At 43.1% G+C, this 20736-nt stretch overlaps 1 protein-coding gene across 1 annotated transcript; it reads right to left on the reverse strand.

Annotated features, from left to right (window-relative positions):
* Positions 1–369: 369 nt before the first annotated feature.
* On the reverse strand, positions 370–13646 carry LOC142502808 (uncharacterized). The gene is made up of 3 exons (XM_075614333.1): positions 13612–13646; positions 6144–6298; positions 370–5192 (listed from the first exon to the last, which is right to left on the reverse strand). The coding sequence occupies exons 2-3, from the start codon at positions 6279–6281 to the stop codon at positions 1191–1193; spliced, it is 4140 nt and encodes a 1379-aa protein (XP_075470448.1). The 5' UTR covers positions 6282–6298; positions 13612–13646; the 3' UTR covers positions 370–1190.
* Between the last annotated feature and the right edge of the window lie 7090 nt (positions 13647–20736).

The raw sequence follows: 20736 nt of genomic DNA on the forward strand, positions 1-20736 counted from the left end.
GTGACCCCTTGCAGACACACTCACCATAACACACCCCTACTGTCTCTAAGTTCTCCCTACTTACCACTTAGATTGTAAGCTCTTTTGAGCAGAGGACTCCATTTCCTAATGTTTCTTTTATCTATGAAGCGGTTGTTCTTATTATGTCGCGTGTATTACTGCTTTAAAACGCTATGTACAAGGATGGCACTATATAAATAAAGATATTCATACATATACCATAATAAATTATTAAAAAATATATCTGGATAAATCACCTTAATTTACTATCTCTCTGTATGTGTGTGTGTGTATGTGTGTATGAATGTGTGTGTGTGTGTGTATATTATATATATATATATATATATATATATATATATAAATAATTTTATTTGACTCTTTTTCGATACTATTTAACCCCTTGTGTGGGTCAGCTCGCTCTGGCACTCAAATTGTTAAGTTTAAGTTTGGTCAATTGTACTTTATTCCTAATGTAATGCATATTGAACATTGATAAATAAAACATGATAGATAGTAACACAGCCCTTCACTGGTAATGAAGAGTCAGGTTATCTGTGAAGAGGTGTAATTGCAGCCTGTCAGTGGCAGGGGGCACTGTTCTACATTCCCCATGCTTGAACTGGCACATGAGTTGGTACATGTGGTGGCGCTTGAACTGGCACCTGGCTTGGTACTTGTTGTTGTGCTAGAACAGGCACCTGGGTTGGTATCTGCGGTGGTGCTTGAACTAACCATTGACAAACTTCATAAGAAGGTACCCGGACTGATATTTGTGGAGGTGCTTGAACTGGTACCTGAACAGGCACCTGAATGTTACATAGTTACATAGTTACATAGTAGATGAGGTTGAAAAAAGACGTAGGTCCATCAAGTTCAACCTATGCTAAATTTAGACAACAGATACTTTATCCTATATCTATACTTACTTATTGATCCAGAGGAAGGCAAACAAAAAACCCCATTAAGGGGAAAAATTAATTCCTTCCTGACTCCAAGAATTGGCAATCGGATTAATCCCTGGATCAACATCCTTCCCATGTATACTTATTTGGTATATCCCTGTATACCTTTTCCATCTAAAAAGATGTCCAACCTTTTTTTGGGTACTTGTAGTGTTTGAACTTGCACTTGGACTGGTGTTTTTGTGGTTGCCTGGGCTGATACTTGTGGTGCTTGAACAGGAACTTGACTTATTTTGTTGTGTTGGTGCTTGAACTGGCACCTGAGTTGGTATTTGTTGTTGTACCAGAACAGGCACTTGGATTGGTATCTGGGGTGGTGATTGAGCTGACACTTGAACTGGTACTTGGACTGGTGCCTGTGGTGGTGCTTGAACTGGTACTCATGGGAAGTGCCTGAGCTGGTACTTGTGGGAGTGCCTGAGCTGGTACTTGTGAGAGTGCCTGAGCTGGTACTTGTGGGAGTGCCTGAGCTGGTACTTGTGGGAGTGCCTGAGCTGGTACTTGTGGGAGTGCCTGAGCTGGTACTTGTGGGAGTGCCTGAGCTGGTACTTGTGGTGGTGCCTGAGCTGGTACTTGAGGGAGTGCCTGAGCTGGTACTTGTGGTGGTGCCTGAGCAGGTACTTGTGTGGGTGCCTGAGCAGGTACTTGTGTGGGTGCCTGAGCTGGTGCTTGTGTGGGTGCCTGAGCTGGTACTTGTGGGAGTGCCTGAGATGTTGCTTGTGTGGGTGCCTGAGCTGGTGCTTGTGTGGGTGCCTGAGCTGGTACTTGTGGGAGTGCCTGAGATGTTGCTTGTGTGGGTGCCTGATCTGGTACTTGTGTGGGTGCCTGATCTGGTAATTGTGTGGGTGCCTGAGCTGGTGCTTGTGTGGGTGCCTGAGCAGGTACTTGTGGGAATGCCTGAGCTGGTACTTGTGGGAGAGCCTGAGCCAGTGCTTGTGTGGGTGCCTGAGCTGATGCTTGTGTGGGTGCCTGAGCTGGTACTTGTGGTGCTTGACCAGGAACTTGAATTCCTTGTTGTGCTGGTGCTTGGACTGGCACCTGAGTTGTTACCTGTCTTGGTGCTGGAACAGGCACCTGGACTGGTACTTGTGAAGGGGCTTGAACTGGCACCTGAACTGGTAGCTGGATTGGTACTTCTGGTGCTTGAACTGGCATCTGGATTTGTGCTTGTGTAGGTGCCTGAGCTGGTACCCGTGGTGGTCCTTGACCAGGAACTTGAATTCCTTGTTGTGCTTCTTGAACTGGCACCTTTGTTGGTACCTGTGATGGTGCTTGAACTGACATTTTAGCTGGTGCCTGAGCTAACCGTTGACAAACTCCAGAAGCTGGCATCTGAACTGAAACTTGTGGAGGTGCTTGAACTGTCAACTGAACTGGTACCTGAATTGGCACCTGAATGGGTACCTGTGGTGCTTGAACTGGCACGTGGACTGGTGCCTGTTGTTCTTTAACTGGCACGTGTGCTGGTATTTGAGGGAGTGTCTGAGTTGGTACTTGTGGTGGTGCTTTAACAAGAACTTGAATTCCATGTTGTGGTGGTGCTTGAACTGGCACCTGTTGTACTTCAACTAGCACTTGAGCTGGTGCTTGAACTGGCATCTGGGTTGGTACTTGTTGTTGTGTTTGAATTGGCACCTGGGTTGGTATCTGTGGTGGTGGTGCTTGAACTGTCGCCTGGGTTGGTATCTGTAGTGGTGCTTGTACTGGTACTTGTACCATAACGGGCACTTGGGTTGGTATCTGTGGAAGTGGTTGAGCTGGCACTTGAACTAACCATTGATAAGCTCCATAAGATGGTACCTGTGCTGGAGCTTGAATTGGCACCTGGACTGGTACTTGTGGTACTTGAACCAGCACTTGGAATGGTGATTGTGCTTGAACTGGCACCTGGGTTTGTACCTGTTGTGGTACTTGAACTAGCAATGGAGCTCCTACTTGTGGTGGGGCTTGAACTGGTACCTGAGGTCGTAATTGAAATGGCACCTGGGTTGGTATCTGTGGTGGTGCTTGAACTGGCGCCTGGGTTGGTATCTGTGGTGGTTGTTGAACTGGCGCCTGGGTTGGTACTTGTACCAAAGCTGGCATCTGGGTTGGTATTTGTGGAAAAGATTGAGCTGGCAATTGGGCTTGTGGCAGTCCTTGAACTGGCACCTGGGTTGGTACCTGTTGTGGTAATTGAACTAGCACAGGAGCTTGTTGGGGGGTTAGAACTCGTACTTGAGGTGTTGCTTGAAATGGCACCTGGATTGGTCTCTGTGGTGGTGCTTGAACAGGTGTATGGTTTGATACTTGTACCATAGCGGGCACCTGGGTTGGTACCTGTAGAAGAGGTTGAGCTGGCACTTGAACTGGTGCTTGAACTAACCATTGATAAGCTCCATAAGCTTGTACCTGTGCTGGAGCTTGAATGGCCACCTGGACTGGCACTTGTGGTGCTTGACCTGGCATTTTAACTTGTGCTTGTGGTGGTGCTTGAACTGACACCTGAGTTGGTACCTGTTGTGGTACTTGAACTAGCACATGAGCTGGTACTTGTGGGGGGGCTAGAACTGGCACTTGAGGTGTTGCTTGAAATGGCACCTGGATTGGTATCTGTGGTGGTGCTTGAACGGGTGTATGGGTTTGTATTTGTACCATAGTTGGCACCTGGGTTGGTACCTGTGGAAGTGGTTGAGCTGGCACTTGAACTGGTACTTGAACTGGTGCTTGAACTAACCATTGATAAGCTCCATAAGCTTTTACCTGTCCTGGAGCTTGAACCGGCACCTGGGCAGGTACTTGTGGTCCTTGAACTAGCACTCGGACTGGTGCTTGTGGTTGTGTTTGAACTGGCACCTGGGTTGGTACCTTTTGTGGTGCTTGAATTAGCACCTGAGCTGGTACTTGTGGGGGGGTTTGAATTGGTGCCTTGGTTGGTACTTGCACTATAACAGGCACGTGGGTTGGTACCTGTGGAAGTTGTTGAGCTGATATTTGAACTGGTGCTTGAACTGACCATTGACAATTTATATAAGCTGGTACCTGTGCTGGAGCTTGAACGGGCACCTGGACTGGTACTTGTGGTTGGACTTGAACTGGCACCTGGATTGATACCTGTTGTGGTATTTGAACTAGCACCTGAGCTGGTACTTGTGGGGGCACTTGAACTGGCTCTTGAAGTGGTGATTGAAATGGCACCTGGACTGGTACTTGTGTTTGAACTGGCACCTGGGTTGATATCTGTGGTGGTGCTTGAACTGGTGCATGGTTTGGGCTCTGTGGAAGAGGTTGAGCTGGCACTTGAACTGGTGCTTGAACTAAACATTGATAAGCTCCATAAGCTTGTACCCTTGCTGGAGCTTGAACTGCCACCTGGACTGGCACTTGTGGTGCTTGAATTGGCAATTGGGCTTGTGACAGTGCTTGAACTGGCACCTGGGTTGGTACCTGTTGTGGTACATGAACTAGCACAGGAGCTTGTTGGATGCTTAGAACTCGTACTTGAGGTGTTGCTTGAAATGGCACCTGGATTGGTCTCTGTGGTGGTGCTTGAACGGGCGTATGGTTTGGTACTTGTACCATAGCTGGTACCTGGGTTGGTACCTGTGGAAGTGGTTGAGCTGGCACTTGAACTGGTGCTTGAACTAAGCATTGATATGCACCATAAGTTGGTATCTGTGCTGGAGCTTCAACTGGCACCTTGGTTGGTACCTGCTGTGGTACTTGAACAAGTACCTGAGCTGGTACTTGTGGGGTGGCTTGAACTGGCACCTGAGGGGGTGCTTGAAATGCCACCTGTGTTGATACTTGTTGTTGTGTTTGAATGGGCACCTGGGTTGGTATCTGTGGTGGTCCTTCAACTGACACCTGGATTGGTACTTGTACCATAGCTGGCATCTGTGTTGGTATCTGTGGAAGTGGTTGAGCTGGCACTTGAACTGGTTTTTGAACTAGCACCTGGGCTGGTACTTGTGGTGGTGCTTGAACTGGCTCTTGGGCTGGTATTTGAACTGGTTCTAGAGTTGGAACTTGAGCTTGTTGTTGTGACGGAGTCCTAGTTACTTGTTGCTGGGTGCCAACCTCCTGCTGCTGAGCCCCACATGGCTGAGGGCTCTTTCCTTTAAAGTGTCTGTTATACGCTTTGGCTGCAGAACGAACCAGGTTCATAAATTTACTAAAGTTAATTTCACCAACATTATATTTGTCAAGAGCTGTCTTTACTAAGTTGATGGTCTCTGTGTCTCCGGTATTCTGCAACAAAAGAAGCACATGTTGTATGAGAGGTGAAGTGTAGGGATAACATTGTTATAAGATCCTAATATTTGCTGCCAATTAGGTCCTCGACCCCACAGGTGCCGAGAGGATTTACACGATGTAGAGTGACCTAGGCGCAAAAAATAATAAAAAGGGGGGAACAAACATAGAGTAGTATTATGTCTGTATTGACCGTGGTGGGTGGTTAGTATTGCACTTATAATTAGATGTAGATCTAGATGTAGATTATCCAAAATTATGGACCAGGAACAGTTTCAAGATCTTGGACTTTGCTGAACCAGATAACCTGATGGAGTCTTGGGTATATCTTCCTAATCCAGTTAAGCTGCTTCAGGATCCTGGACTGCTTTTGATGCAGATGTTATATCTCCATCATAAATCACTACCTAGGGTCTTCTCAATCAACGTTGCTCCCTTCTTCCATTAACACATGAGAACACTGATCTGTTCCTGGGATCACAAGCCTAGGTTTGGATCTCGCATGCGCATCTAATTGTAAGTGCAATACTAACCACCCACCACGGTCTTAGGACAGACATACTACTCTATGTTTGTTCCCCCCTCCCCCCTTCTATTTTTTGCGCCTAGGTCAATCTAGATCATATATATATATATATATATATAATTTTTTTTGCTAGCTATTAATGGGTTAGAAACACAACTACAAGGGCAACAATGATTCATCTTTGTACACAAAAACATGTATATTGTCTTAAACTATAGGAATAAATCATTACTGTAGTAATAATAATAATAATAATAATAATATACTTCTAATTGCCTGGCAGGTTCATTTTGGAAGTGCTTTTCATCTCACTGAGGAGTGGCGGAAAAAGACTTATGCAGTCACAATGTTATTACAGTATTATGAATGCATTGATCAGGAGACAGAGAAGCTATGAAGTGCAGACCCATCCCATGTCCTACCTTGAATGCCTCATACAGCTCCCCTTTTATGAACTGCTCCATTTGTTCTTTGGTGAGTTTATTGCCGACAAATTGACTTTGGGAATATTCCTGGAAGATTTCCAGGATCCTGTCGATTTCTTGCATGATGTCTGACATTGTTGATTTTTTTTAACCTACAGTAGAATGAGATGGACAACGCTTACATAAACACAGCCAGATTTTCTAGGAAGAGTACATTCTATAGAGAATGCTGGATATATAGATGACTTTTTTGTCTCCACTCTGGTGCCCTATAGTGGGACATGTGACATTCACAGCACTTCCATCGAGTCCTTTGGAAACCCTGTGATATTCTCAGTTATAATGGGATATTTTGTGTTAAGGGGGGAACATTGAGGCTGACTACATCTGTAGTCTGTAGCTTAATATAACATGGATTTTTGGGGAGTAACAATGCTAATTGACAGCACACATTGGGGGGTCTGTATAATGCCTGTATGAAACGTCCCATTGGCATTATGATTGATGTGAAGTTGAGTGTCAGGTTCATGTTGCATCATTAATCTAAGTGCTTTGTGTCAGCTTTCCTAAACTTGGTGTCAGCTGCTGATTATGGGGCGGTTACAAAGACAGTTAGGGCAGGAGTTCTAATGAATGGTTAAAGTAGCAGTGAAGGGAAGTTTTAAGGGATAGTTTGGGAACAGGTAGAGGAGTTATAGGGAGCGGTTATAGGAGGAGTTATAGGACCAGTTAGGGGAGAAGTCATAGAGAGCGATCATAGGGGACACGTTATATGGAGTGGGTAATACAGTTTGGGCAGTTAGGGGAGAAGATATAGGGAGCGGTTATAGGAGCAGTTAGGGGGAAAGTTGTGGGAGCAGTTTGTGATATTCCGGCTAATATAAAATGTCTACATTTAGTAATCAAAAAATTAGTGGTACCCCATACACCCTATTACCATCCCAATTCGATCACCCAATATCTCTGTGTAACAAACACATAATACATTTGATACATACATAACTTTAGTATCTCCAGAAGCTTCCACTATATTTGTATATCCTTCCAGGATAAATATTATAATGGGATGTATGGACATCTGTGATTGGAACTGGTGCTGTTTTCCTTTCTGCCCAAGTGACCTTCACTTTATGTAAAATAGGCTTTTATACATTTGAAGACTATAATCTGACACAATAAATATTTTTTGTCCCCAGCACATTGCTTTATGCTGACGCCCTTATGATTATGTTGTACTAACTGACAGTCAAGAATAGCAGCTACCAAAATAATAATATCCAGCATCGAAAATGGAATGGATTAGAAATCCCTTCAAGCCTTAAAGGTAGAAGAAGCGAAGCAGGGTGAGAGCATTACTGTCATGTGAAAAAGACCAAACTAAGCAGGAAAATCTTTTACTGAAGAGTAAATCTTGTATCCTGTAACACAGAGTTAGTTTAGCATGCTATGGGCGGTATGTCCGAACACAATGTGTAATGCTGCTGGAGAGCTAAGATACTATGTTAAAATTCTACTGTACTTTAACTTTTTCTTTACAAGTAAATATACAGTATATGATGATAATAATAATGTTTTTGCATGCATGGTTCATACACTGTACACAGTAAAATTCTTGACTTGGGAAAATGCTGCCTTTTCCTCATTTACATGGAGCTCCATTGTAAGAACAGAGCTTTTGCAAGGACCACGCCCATCTCGTCTCTGTGCATCGGGAGACGGACATCCAAGGGATATACGGTATGTAGGAATTGTCACAAAGCAAAGAGTTACAATGTAGTCAGTAAAATGACATGTTTCTTCTTATGAACTCTTCCAGTTTCCACTGTATAGTTGGACTTCACGCTAGATGCAATTTACATTGTAATATTCTAATCTTTTGTTATAATAGTCAATTAGAATATTATACTTTACTTTATTTAAATACAATACATTTACTATTTGTATTATTTACAAATCAATATATATAATAATATAGAAAAAATATAGAAAAACGTTCCAGCACTAACAAAAATATACAAACAACATATCTTAGAAAAAATGTCGAAATGTATTTAACAGAAAAACACTGGGACAAAAAATAGCACAAGTGCAGTGTATGGGAAAAAGAATCCACAGAAAAAACCATACACATTACCCATAAAACAGAGCAGAGGAACAGGAGACTAGCAGGCAGCAGCCTAGAGTACTATAAAATGAATGAGGATGGGCACCACGGGTCACCACCGACCCGTCATTAGGTCCAAATACTCTAGGCTTCTCCATCCTTTTCTCATGTTTCCCTGCTCTGTTTTATAGGTAATGTGTATGTTTTTCTGTGGATTATTTTTGCTCCACTTTTTGTGCCAGTGTTTTTCTGTTTAATACATTTTGATACTTCTTCTAAGATATGTTAGTTATTTATTATTGTTAGAGCTGGAACTTTTTTCTACATTTATCTTTCCCCATTATGATAGCAAACGGGCAGTTCCTCTGCACCTTATATGTGTATCTTTATTGATTTGAATTATTTCTCATGCATAGTATGTATGTACATGTGCATGTATGTACTGTATGTATGTATGTAATGTATGTATGTGTGTGTATGTACTGTATATATGTACTGTATGTATTCATGTGTATATGTATATACTGTATGAATATATGTATGTATGTTTGTGTGTGTATGTACTGTATGTATGTATGTTTGTATATATGTATGTATGTATTTATGTACTGTATGTATTTATGTGTATATATGTACTGTATGTATGTATGTACTGTATGTCTGTATGTATATGTGTATGTATGTACTGTATGTATATGTGTATGTATGTACAGTATGTATATGTGTATGTATGTACAGTATGTATATGTGTATGTATGTACTGTATATATATATATGTGTGTATGTACTGTATGTATGTATATCTTTAGTGTTGTTTCCTTTTTCGTTCTACAATATATAGATATAATATTTTTTCTTGTTTGCGCTGACAGTGTTCCCAGATGTTTTGCAGGCACGAGTCCCTTATAATCTATTTTTTGAGCCTGAGTCACAGGGAGATAATAGGATTTTCCCAAGGTGACAAAAAGTTGACACTAGGAATTGAACCAGGCTCCGCGCAGTGTCTTTATCCACTTAGCCACTCCTTCAGTATACATAAATAATGAATATGTATATATATATATATATATATATATATATATATATATATATATATATATATGAAATTATCCTTTTTCTACTGAGTGTGCTGCGGAACTTCTGTTTTTTTCTGGGCGGGCTGGTGTTCCCTGTCAATCTGCGAGCACCTGAATCTCTGCTAAGTATATTTTTCATTTTCTATTTTTTATTTAAGGCTTCATGCTTGTGGGCACCCAGCATTCTTTTGTTTATATATATATATATATATATATATATATATATATATATAAAAACAAAAAACAAACAAAAGCGCAAGCTCCATAGCACGTAACTGAGTAAAAAATAAGGTACATTTATTTAAAAAATCAGCAACCCATAAGAATACAATACTAGATGCATTAATCTGGTGGGTGAATCTGAGGCCCATATCATTGGAGTTAAAGTCGGTCAGTATCTGCTTGAGGTCACCCCCATCTCTGTCCCATATGATCAAGATGTCATCAATGTACCGGCCATAGAACACCAGACCCGCCCCCAGCCGTGCATTGGGCCAGATAAATCTGGATTCCCAATAACCCATAAAAAGGTTCGCATAGCTGCGGGCAAATGTGGTGCCTGCATCTAGTATTGTCTTTCTAGATTTGGAATTGTCAGTAGATTTGAATCTGAATATCCAGACACGGGTGCATTTCAAGGACGTGGCGGTCAATGCCTATATACATGCAAAAAATGCACATTATTCCAAATGGCTAAGCAATATCCCCCTTAGTCAGTTTAATAGACTGAGGAGGAATTGCTCATCCGACCAGGTGTTTGAGCTGCAAGCCGGTCGTCTCATCGACAATTTCAAACAAAAGGGGTATGATATGTCTCTGGTGCAGGAGGCATTCAAGAAGGTCAGGTCGGTTGAACGTGTGGATCTGTTAGCTAAATCAAAGCTCAAACAGTGCAAACAATCCATGCCTTTGGCAGATATCAACACAAACAACTGTGGGGTTAAGTTAATTACAAAATGTAATGGTTATTCCCACAAAATTAGACAAATTATCAATCGCCACTGGAAAGTGTTGCTCTCAGATCCGCACCTCAGCAGTCAGTTGTCCACTGTGGCACCACTGGTCTTCCGCAAGGGTCTAAATATCAAGAACATCTTGGCCCCAAGTAGACTTAGTGATACTTCAGTTGAGAATAGTGGTTCACAGTTAGTGTCTGGAAACATTAGGTGTGGCAGATCTAGATGTCTAATGTGTAGACATCGGCATCTGTCGGATACTTTCTCTTCATTTAGCAACAAGTCTGAATATACATTAAAAAGTTCAATCAACTGTCTCTCCACATATACTGTATAGTGTATGTTTTATCTTGTCCATGTCAATTGCAATATGTGGGTCGCACTAAAAGAGCTTGTTTGTGTGCCAGATTCCTGGAACACAGACGTTCCATCATTAAGGGAGTGCTGGCACACAGTGTTCCTCGACATTTTTCCCAAGTACACCAAAAGGATCCCAAGGGACTTGTTATTATGGGTATTGAGAGTATTCCGAGTACCCTATTAGGGGGAGATAGATTTAAGACACTATATATTAGAGAGTCTTTTTGGATATACTCACTTGGTACACTTTCTCCCAGGGGTCTTAATGAGTGCTTGGATACTAGCACACTGGTTTAGTTTCCTGCCTTGCTGTTCTCTGCCTTTCTGCTCTGTTTGCTAGTTCGGTTCCTCTCCCCCTATCCTAGGATGGGGTTCTGTGTTTTTGGAGGGGATTCCTCTATATTATATGATATTTCCTTAAAGTAGGTGTTATTTAATAGTTAATCCATTTTTTCCTTTATCTTTTTATAATTTTAGTTATTTTTTAATGTAACAATTGTTGTTATTATATGTAATTAGATATAATGTTAATTAATGCACTATGTGAATTATTAATCTAATAATTTTTGTTAGTACATATAATGTAAAGATTGTTTTGTGAATGTTGTTCTCATCACACAAGGAATTAAATAGGTTGATTTTAATATTTTTTTAATTTTATTTAGATTTTTCTATCATTCATTTTTATATGGTGTAGTGGTATTTGGTTGTTTATATATTCATATTATTATATTCTAATTAATATATTGATTTATTAATATCTTTTGAAACTAAAATTATAGGTTTAGGTTTTAATTTCAATTTGATATATAAATATATTTTTTTCCATATTTGATGAAACTTAGATTGGTAATAGTGAGACAGCTTTTTCTAACATGTCATTGTGTTAGTTGAGTTTATACATAATTAAATTGTTTAGTTTTAGCTATTTTGATTGTATGATGTGAACAACATAATTATTGATGTTTTTTTGTTGTTGTTATTCATTGTAATGTTGATATTTATAGTAATTTTAGAGTTATACGATTTGTGGTGAAACTTAGTACCAATGTGAAAATAGGTTTACTTGATCCAGCCTATTTAACTGGCTGTCCCTGACAATCACATATCTCCTGACGAAGTCGCCGCAGTGTGACGAAACGCGTAGAGCTGTGACTTCATCGCGTTTGTGTTGGTGTATTTGGAGTCCCTATCTTCCCTGCGCTCCGGCTGGCGGTAATTTCAAGTGTTAGCAATCATTGTATGAGGGAGCAAAGGACGTGCAGGCATTGGATGCCTTTATATCTTGCTGCCAATTCATGGTGAACCTGGGCTGTTTGCATCCACTCTGCAAACGTGGGACTCACCCTACCACCGCGGATGACCACAATAGAGATTTCTCTCCCACGAATGGTTCTGTTTGAAATCCTGTAAGTGCATATTCTTATGGGTTGCTGATTTTTTAAATAAATGTACCTTATTTTTTACTCAGTTACGTGCTATGGAGCTTGCGCTTTTGTTTGTTTTTTGTTCATAGATTCCAAAAGTGGTTGGCTATACCACTCCCCTTAAAGCTGCAAAGACGCTCCCTGGATCTTCTATTGGGACTATATTTCTCTCTGGATTTTTTGTTTGAGTGGAAAATTCAATTTGGATTTTCCTTTTTTTCACTATCACGTTATGGTTTGTAGATATTATTAGGTTAAATTGTGGTAATTTTAATTTATTTTAATATTTTAAATATGTTATAATAATTAATCATTTATTAGGGTTATTTCACATCCTCTTTAGCGCTACTTAATTTTTGTGTTGTCTTTGTTTTATATATATATATATATATATATATATATATATATATATATATAATATATATATATATATATACACTACATATATATATAATTAGTGTGTGTGTTAACCTTTACATCAGGCCCTCACGGGGGACTTGGATACATGCACACATAGTCTTGTTGGCTTCATCTGTGCTTCGGTCCCATTGCAAGACCTTCTCCAAAATCTTGGGAGGATCTCTGCAGTGGGACCGAGGCGTGGAAGTGGCTGATGGATCTCTATGTGCACTTATCTGAGTCTCTTGTGAGTGCCTAGGACATGTAGATAGATAGATAGTTAGATAGATGGAATTATTGTAGGAAATAGTTGAATTCACACGCTGTTTCTGTATTTGAGCTTTTCAGACCATACTATTTGCCTATTCATTTGTGAAAATGAGGACAATTCATGTACAGAAACTTATTTAAATGGTCTCAGTATAAAATATTTTTAAAATCAACTGTGCCAGTTAATTGAAAGCTCCAGTGTAAGGAACATCTCCAGTGTTCAACTAAGCTAAGAGCAGTGGCAATAACATATGTATTTATACAGCAAAGTAATAGTAACCCATACCCCGAGTACTTTCACAATTCCATCACTCAGTACGTCGATGTGTCACAAATACATAATACATTGTATAAATACTCAATTATAGTATCTCAATAAGCAGCCACTGTATGTTCACATCCTATCAGTGCCATGCATGTGACCCTATATACACTATGTACAGGAGGTCCCCCGACAAGCTATAAGGCTTCTTTAGCCCTGTATATAATGTGGTGCAACGTTCTAGTCTCTATTGGTGCCTGGCGAAAACTAGGATTATTTGCAGTTGTGACATGTTATAGGGAAATAATTCTGAATATAATTCATACAGGCCCTGCTTCCTGGCACAGACATACAGTACACAAACACAAGCATGTTATGCATACCATCTGCCCGTGTTCTCAGAAGCACAGGCAATACATCTGTGAAGAACTGTATTGTTACCCAATAGCTAAGCAGTGTCACCTCTGTATAGTGAGTGACAGGGTTTGATTAGGCAGGTGGATATGAACATCCAGTGAAGGTTACCTGTATACACCAATCCACAACAGCCTCCATCAAGTCAGACCAGATACAGCCACTTACTGCTAAAAAGTACAGCGATAAGCACTTACCTGTGTTTGTAGGGAAGGCACCGTGGAGCAGAGAGCCACAGAATGCAACATCCAGGGACCTGAGCTTATTTATACTGCTCTCCTGTCTTAATTCAGGCATGCTGACACACTCACTAGGTGATGTAACTCTTAATGTGCACCCTGACTATAGCCACAAGTAGCTAGTTAAGTGACACCAATAATCTTCCCCATTAGACTTCATACCGTGTTCTACATATTCCTGCATTTCATCCCTTTCCCCTCCCTGCTGGGATAGCACTGTATTGTATAGTTGGGAATGTCTTATCACTCAGCTCCCTGCTGGGATAGCACAGTATAGCATAGTAGGGAATGCCTTATCACACAGCTCTCTGCTGGGATAGCACAGTATAGTATAGTAGGGAATGCCTTATCACACAGCTCCCTGCTGGGATAGCACAGTATAGTAGGGAATGCCTTATCACTCAGCTCCCTGCTGGGATAGCACAGTATAGTATAGTAGGGAATGCCTTATCACTCAGCTCCCTGCTGGGATAGCACAGTATAGTATAGTAGGGAATGCCTTATCACTCAGCTCCCGGCTGGGATAGCACAGTATAGTATAGTAGGGAATGCCTTATCACTCAGCTCCCGGCTGGGATAGCACAGTATAGTATAGTTGGGAATGCCTTATCACACAGCTCCCTGCTTGGATTGCACAGTATAGTAGGGAATGCCTTATCACTGAGCTCCCTGCTTGGATTGCACAGTATAGTAGGGAATGCCTTATCACACAGCTCCCTGCTTGGATTGCACAGTATAGTATAGTAGGGAATTAGAGGTTACTTATAGTTGCAAAACTGGTTAACCCCCCCCCCCCCCCACACCAGATTTATCATAGAAATCAAATCCAAGTGAGAGCTGCAGGATTTTTTCCTTTGATAAATATGTGAGCGCAGCCTTCTCAGGGGTACCCCAGGGCACCAAGAACTGCGGGCTCGGTGAGTATCAAGGAATCTTTATTGCGAGTGCACAAGGAGATGACACATTACATTAGCAAGCGGCTTCAGCGTGATCTGGGGTGGGTAATACCAACCTCAGTATTTATAGTCTTGGTTACAGAAAATAAGGTGGCACTGCCCTATTACAACCTAAAAACTCTACATAGGCTTTATTCGAGCTTGGTTAGTATAAATACCTCCCTCCCATATATTTGTTTTTACCAAAGTTAATTTTTTAATCTCTCTAGGAAGCACATAATATTCTGTAATAGTCTCAGAGCAAACCTTGCCCACTCATACATTCTTTCATACAGAAATGGAACAATAGCAAAGTGCGTCAGGGTACTGATAAATTGTATCGCTATAATTCTGAGCGTAAAGCCACAGGCACAGTCTTGGAACTTCTATTGTCAGTGAAACTCATCCTTACCCACAAACACTTATCACACGTCCATATTAATCAGTAGAAACAAAATGGATCACCAGTAACCCCAGAACCTCTTTCTTCTGTATAGCCCCCCTGTCCATAATTCTTTCACAAATATGATGGCCAGTTGACGAAACTATGCTCCAATTTTTAAATGGGGAAAAAGTAAAAACAGATTTATCAAAGACAAAAATATGAATTTCTGTAGAACGGAGACTGTATTTTAATATATTTGGTGCTGTATCTTTCATGGTGAAAAGTTGCAATTGGACTTTTTTTTTATAAGGGGCATTCAGAGAATGTTTCAAATTTGGGGAGGGCAGTCATTCAGAATGAAGTGCAGCAATGATGCCTTGCAAAGCTTTCCTAGTAACGTGTGGGTTCAGCAGGCAGGATTGAGTTATTTATTTATTTTTATTTGTAAAATATTTTACCAGGAAGTAATACATTCAGAATTACCTCTGATTTTCAAGAAAGTCCTGGGCATAGAGTTATGATGACAAATAATACATGGTTACAAATACATAGTTACATAAGTGAACAGGGTATACATTATATACAAGACATTGCATGCACAGATAGAGATATTATATATTATAGGCGTATGTAACAGTTACAGACCAGATTAAAACATGAGACAGTTTTAGTTTTGAAACTGGTGGCGGCTGTGAGAGTCTCCCGTAGATTGTTCCAGTTTTGAGGAACAATCGTGTTACCAGAACGGTAAGAGGAGGAGCAGCCGGATACTTTGTTGAATCATGGGACCTTGAACAGTGTTTTGGAGTCAGAGTCTTTATGGGGCAGTATTGAGTTGTTGGAGCAGTATTGAGTTGTGGGGGCAATATTGACTTGTGGGGGCAGTATTGACTTGTGGGGGCAGTATTGATGTGCGGGGGCAGTATTGACTTGTTGGGGCAGTATTGACTTGTTGGGGGCAGTATTGACATGCAGCGGCAATAAAATCAATTTATAAAAGACTTCCAGTTGCAAAACTGTTTTAAAAAGCAGCACAAATCTAATTGAAAGCTCTGGGATGTTATTACCTGATAAATCTATTACTTTTGTTAGATCATGTTTTGCATTAGGGAGGTTTTAGTAAAAAGCACCCAGTGTGCTTTCAACGCCTCTTATAATGGTGCATGATGGAGTCTCGCGTGAGGTTTTGGGCGGGGAGGTATTTTTATGTTCAGTTTGTGCTTTCTTATTCCCATTGCCTGTTCTGTAGATACTGTAAATGTCCTCGTTTTGTGCTTCTTACCAAAAATGTGAACTCTGCAGATCAGTTACAGAGCAGAATGTAGGAATAAAACCAAGTCTTAGTATGAGAGCGCTGGTTACCCCCCACACAGCCGGAGGGGCGAGCCACTCATCCCTTTGTAACGAGTTGTATTCCCTCTGGCAGCAAAGTGGTTAAAAAGTCAAGGGACAATTCTGGGTGAATAATACACGAGGAGGGAACGGCATCAAATTAAGGAGAGATCACCGGTATTTTCAGCTGTCAATCTGTAAAATGTAAAATTATTCAAGAATGTGTTTTTGTACATATTAAAATGTTTGTGTAGCTATTGCAGCTTTGTGCAGTCTCCACCTGTGCGTTTAACCCTACGCCGTCAGACAAGGAGATTCAGTACACGGAAGAGCTATGGAAGGAGCAGAAGCAAAGGTTTGAGCTGGTTTTCTTATTTTAACTGGGTATATACACTAGTTGTTAATTAATTAGTAATTGTACTGATGTGTAGGTTGCACATTGTACTCACCCAAAATGCGAGAGGCGTATGTTAAAGTTTTAGCCCCTTAATTATTAAACATAAATACTTACAGTACGAGTGCAAATAGGTTACAGATCACACAGAACATTGCATGTCGGAGAGGGCGATATCATTGATCCCAGCCGTATTTCATATATTATGAAAACAGACCTACTGGTACCCTAAACTTTATGTACCCCCAGATACTGCGTCCCATGTTTATGTCACCATACTGTATATACCCTTCTTTCCTATGTCATTAAGCTTTTATACACCGAGCTGTCCCGGTAAGAGGTGCGCAAATGTTGTCCTTGACGACTGTTTTAGTGATAATTAAGATGGCTAATTAAAGCAGAAATTTTGCCCAGATGTGTTTCTTTACAGTGTTTGAACCAGAGGTGTCCCAGGAACGGAACGTGCTATTTCCAGCTGTGGAAACACCCCGGTTGCACATATACATAAAGTTTCCGGTGCCGGGTCACTTCCAATTCTTCTTAATATGGCAGCGGCAGTTATCCAATAGGAAGTCACATTATCCATTGCAGCTTCCTATTGGCCCACGCTTTAGTGGTCATTTTGTTTCCCCGAAACAGAGAGGGGATCCAGGCACTGAAATCTGTAATATCTGAGGAACCACGGGATCACCGGACATAAGAATAGCGCGATTCAGCTCCAGGGACCCTCTAGCTCAATGTAAAAAGAGGAATCGAGCAGCCAGGTTTGTGTTAATTATGTGTTAATTAGAGAAATCTTAAAACCGGTGCTTTTGCCAGCCCTCGATCACTGAATTTGACCAGCCCTATTCTTAGTTATCAGGATCCACTGTAGCCTTAGCCCTCGTCCCCAGTGATCGCGATGGCGTGTGCGGTGCGAACAAGAGACAGCCCTCTTTGGGGCCAGCCCCAGTCAGTGCGTGCGCGCGCATGCACAAAGCGCGATGACGCAACCACACTTTGAAAAGTCAAGAAATTTGACTTTTGGTGCGGCGGCTGAGCGATAGCCACATCACGGTGGCGGTTCAGCCAATGAGGGCGAACCATGACATCATGGCCGCGCCCCCGCCACGCCCCCCATCACAAATAATCTGAAATCCTCCGATTGCTGGGTTGAAGGCCACGGAGCGCCGCCAGTCTCTCCGTTTTTTGCGCGGGCTTCCTGGGGCCGTAGCCTTACTTAAGCAGTGCAGATGACACATAGCACCAAACTGGGTTTATGACATGATATGTTTAATGGGTTAAATGTTAGTCATTGATGCATTTTAAAAATAACACACAAGAGTAAAGTGTTTTTTAAATAATTTTTTAAAGATGGACAATTTCCTGGTTTTATTTGCAGTGTAGAATGTATCAGAGTTGTCAGATCTGCTTACTGCAACCCAATGATAATCTATGTGGAGTTATGCATACTGTGTCCCTGTAACAGGATCAACAAGAAAAGAGCACAGGATGAGAGCAAGATATGGGCAGTAAACCCCCAACCTAAATGTTGTCTTACTACAGTATGTTTACAAAGTAATTTCACAATAATCGTTCATAAATGATTTAAAATGCTTACACATGTCCCATTTTTGTAAAAGGCATCAATCAGCTAGTTGCAACCTACATATATCATTGTCATTAGATTAATTTAGTCCATCGGGGGATGACACCTACAGTATAATGCATCAGACACCCTGTTTCTCATTGTATAAAGGTATTGTAGAGAGTGATACTTTAATCTTGTGTACTTTAATCTTCTAGGGAAGTGTATTTTAAAGACCGGGTACTTCCAGTATGGAAGGTCCTTTGTTGAAGGTCCCGTCATGAACAAAAGTACGTGGTCTCTTCACTAAGCACTAAATTAGTATTTGTTACATTTGTATTAAGAAGGACTTGGTGTGTCAGGAAGTCCTTCGTCATTATAATTCATGCTATGTGACCACCTCAGAGGTTCCGCAAACACCCATCAGAAGAATACTGTAGAGCTCAGTGTTTTTTTAATCTTATTATATATTAGTGAAAGCACTGTATGCCTGTCTGTGTGTCCCTAGGGGAAATCTCATTGGTCCCTTGGCCTGCCCGCCCCCTCACCTCTCATTGGCCTGAGGCGGAGTGACAACACACACACACACACACACACACACACACACACACACACACACACACACACACACACACACACACACACACACACACACACCCTCACTCTCCCCCGTCAGTTGGACCACAGCTCACCTTCCACCCCCCCTCCTCTCCCAGTGCCCCTCCTCTCCCGGTGCACCTCCTCTCCCGGTGCCCCTCACTCTCTCCCCCCTCCCCACCTCACCCAAATCCCCACGCTCCGCAACATCCCCAGCCGCACCATCACCCTCACCGTGCGCCGCTCCCGGAGGAAGCGTGGCCCTCCTGCTAAGCAGCAAACTCCAGGCTCCTCCCCCCTCGCGGCGCGGCCCGGGTCTCCTGCACTCCCCCTCATGTGCGCCGGCTCCCGGACGGAGGGGAAGCGCGGAGCGGGTCTCCTGCCACTCTTGCCCCCCCTCGCCAGCTTCCCGAACTCACCTCCTGCCCCAGCAAGATGCCACGGGGTCAAGGTAAGTCACCCAGTCACCCACCCACACACTCACCCACACACCCACCCAGTCACCCACACACCCACCCAGTCACTTTCACCCAGTCACCCACTTTCACCCAGTCACCCACCCACCCACTCAGTCACCCACTCAGTCACCCACCCACTCACTCAGTCACCCACCCACTCAGTCACCCACCCACCCACTCAGTCACCCACTCAGTCACCCACCCACTCACTCAGTCACCCACCCACTCAGTCACCCACCCACTCACTTAGTCACCCACCCACTCACTCAGTCACCAACCCACTCAGTCACCCACTCACTCAGTCACCCACCCACACACCCACACACCCAGTCACCCACACACCCACCCACACACACACCCAGTCACTTTCACCCAGTCACCCACTTTCACCCAGTCACCCACCCACTCACTCAGTCACCCACCCACCCACTCACTCAGTCACCCACCAACTCAGTCACCCACCCACTCACTCAGTCACCCACCCACTCACTCAGTCACCCACCCACTCAGTCACCCACCCACTCACCCACTCAGTCACCCACCCACTCACTCAGTCACCCACCCACTCACTCAGTCACCCACCCACTCAGTCACCCACCCACCCACTCAGTCACCCACCCACTCAGTCACCCACCCACTCAGTCACCCACCCATTCAGTCAGTCACCCAGTCACCCACCCACCCATTCAGTCAGTCACCCAGTCACCCACCCATTCAGTCAGTCACCCAGTCACCCACCCACTCACCCACCCACTCACCCACCCAGTCAGTCACCCACCCAGTCAGTCACCCACCCACCCAGTCAGTCACCCACTCACCAACCCAGTCAGTCACCCACTCACCCACCCAGTCAGTCACCCACTCACCCACCCAGTCAGTCACCCACTCACCCACCCAGTCAGTCACCCACCCAGTCAGTCACCCACTCACTCACCCAGTCAGTCACCCACCCAGTCAGTCACCCACTCACCCTACCCAGTCAGTCTCCCACTCAGTCAGTCTCCCACTCAGTCAGTCTCCCACTCAGTCTCCCACTCAGTCACCCACCCAGTCTCCCACTCACCCACCCACCCAGTCTCCCACTCACCCACCCATTCAGTTTCCCACTCACCCACCCATTCAGTTTCCCACTCACCCACCCATTCAGTTTCCCACTCACCCACCCATTCAGTTTCCCACTCACCCACCCATTCAGTCTCCCACTCACCCACCCATTCAGTCTCCCACTCACCCACCCATTCAGTCTCCCACTCACCCACCCATTCAGTCTCCCACTCACCCACCCATTCAGTCTCCCACTCACCCACCCATTCAGTCTCCCACTCACCCACCCATTCAGTCTCCCACTCACCCACCCACCCAGTCACTGACCCCACCCACCCACTCACCGACCCCACCTACCCACTCACTGACCC

The sequence above is a fragment of the Ascaphus truei genome, chromosome 9 (assembly GCF_040206685.1).
Source record: "Ascaphus truei isolate aAscTru1 chromosome 9, aAscTru1.hap1, whole genome shotgun sequence".
Lineage (NCBI taxonomy): Eukaryota > Metazoa > Chordata > Amphibia > Anura > Ascaphidae > Ascaphus > Ascaphus truei.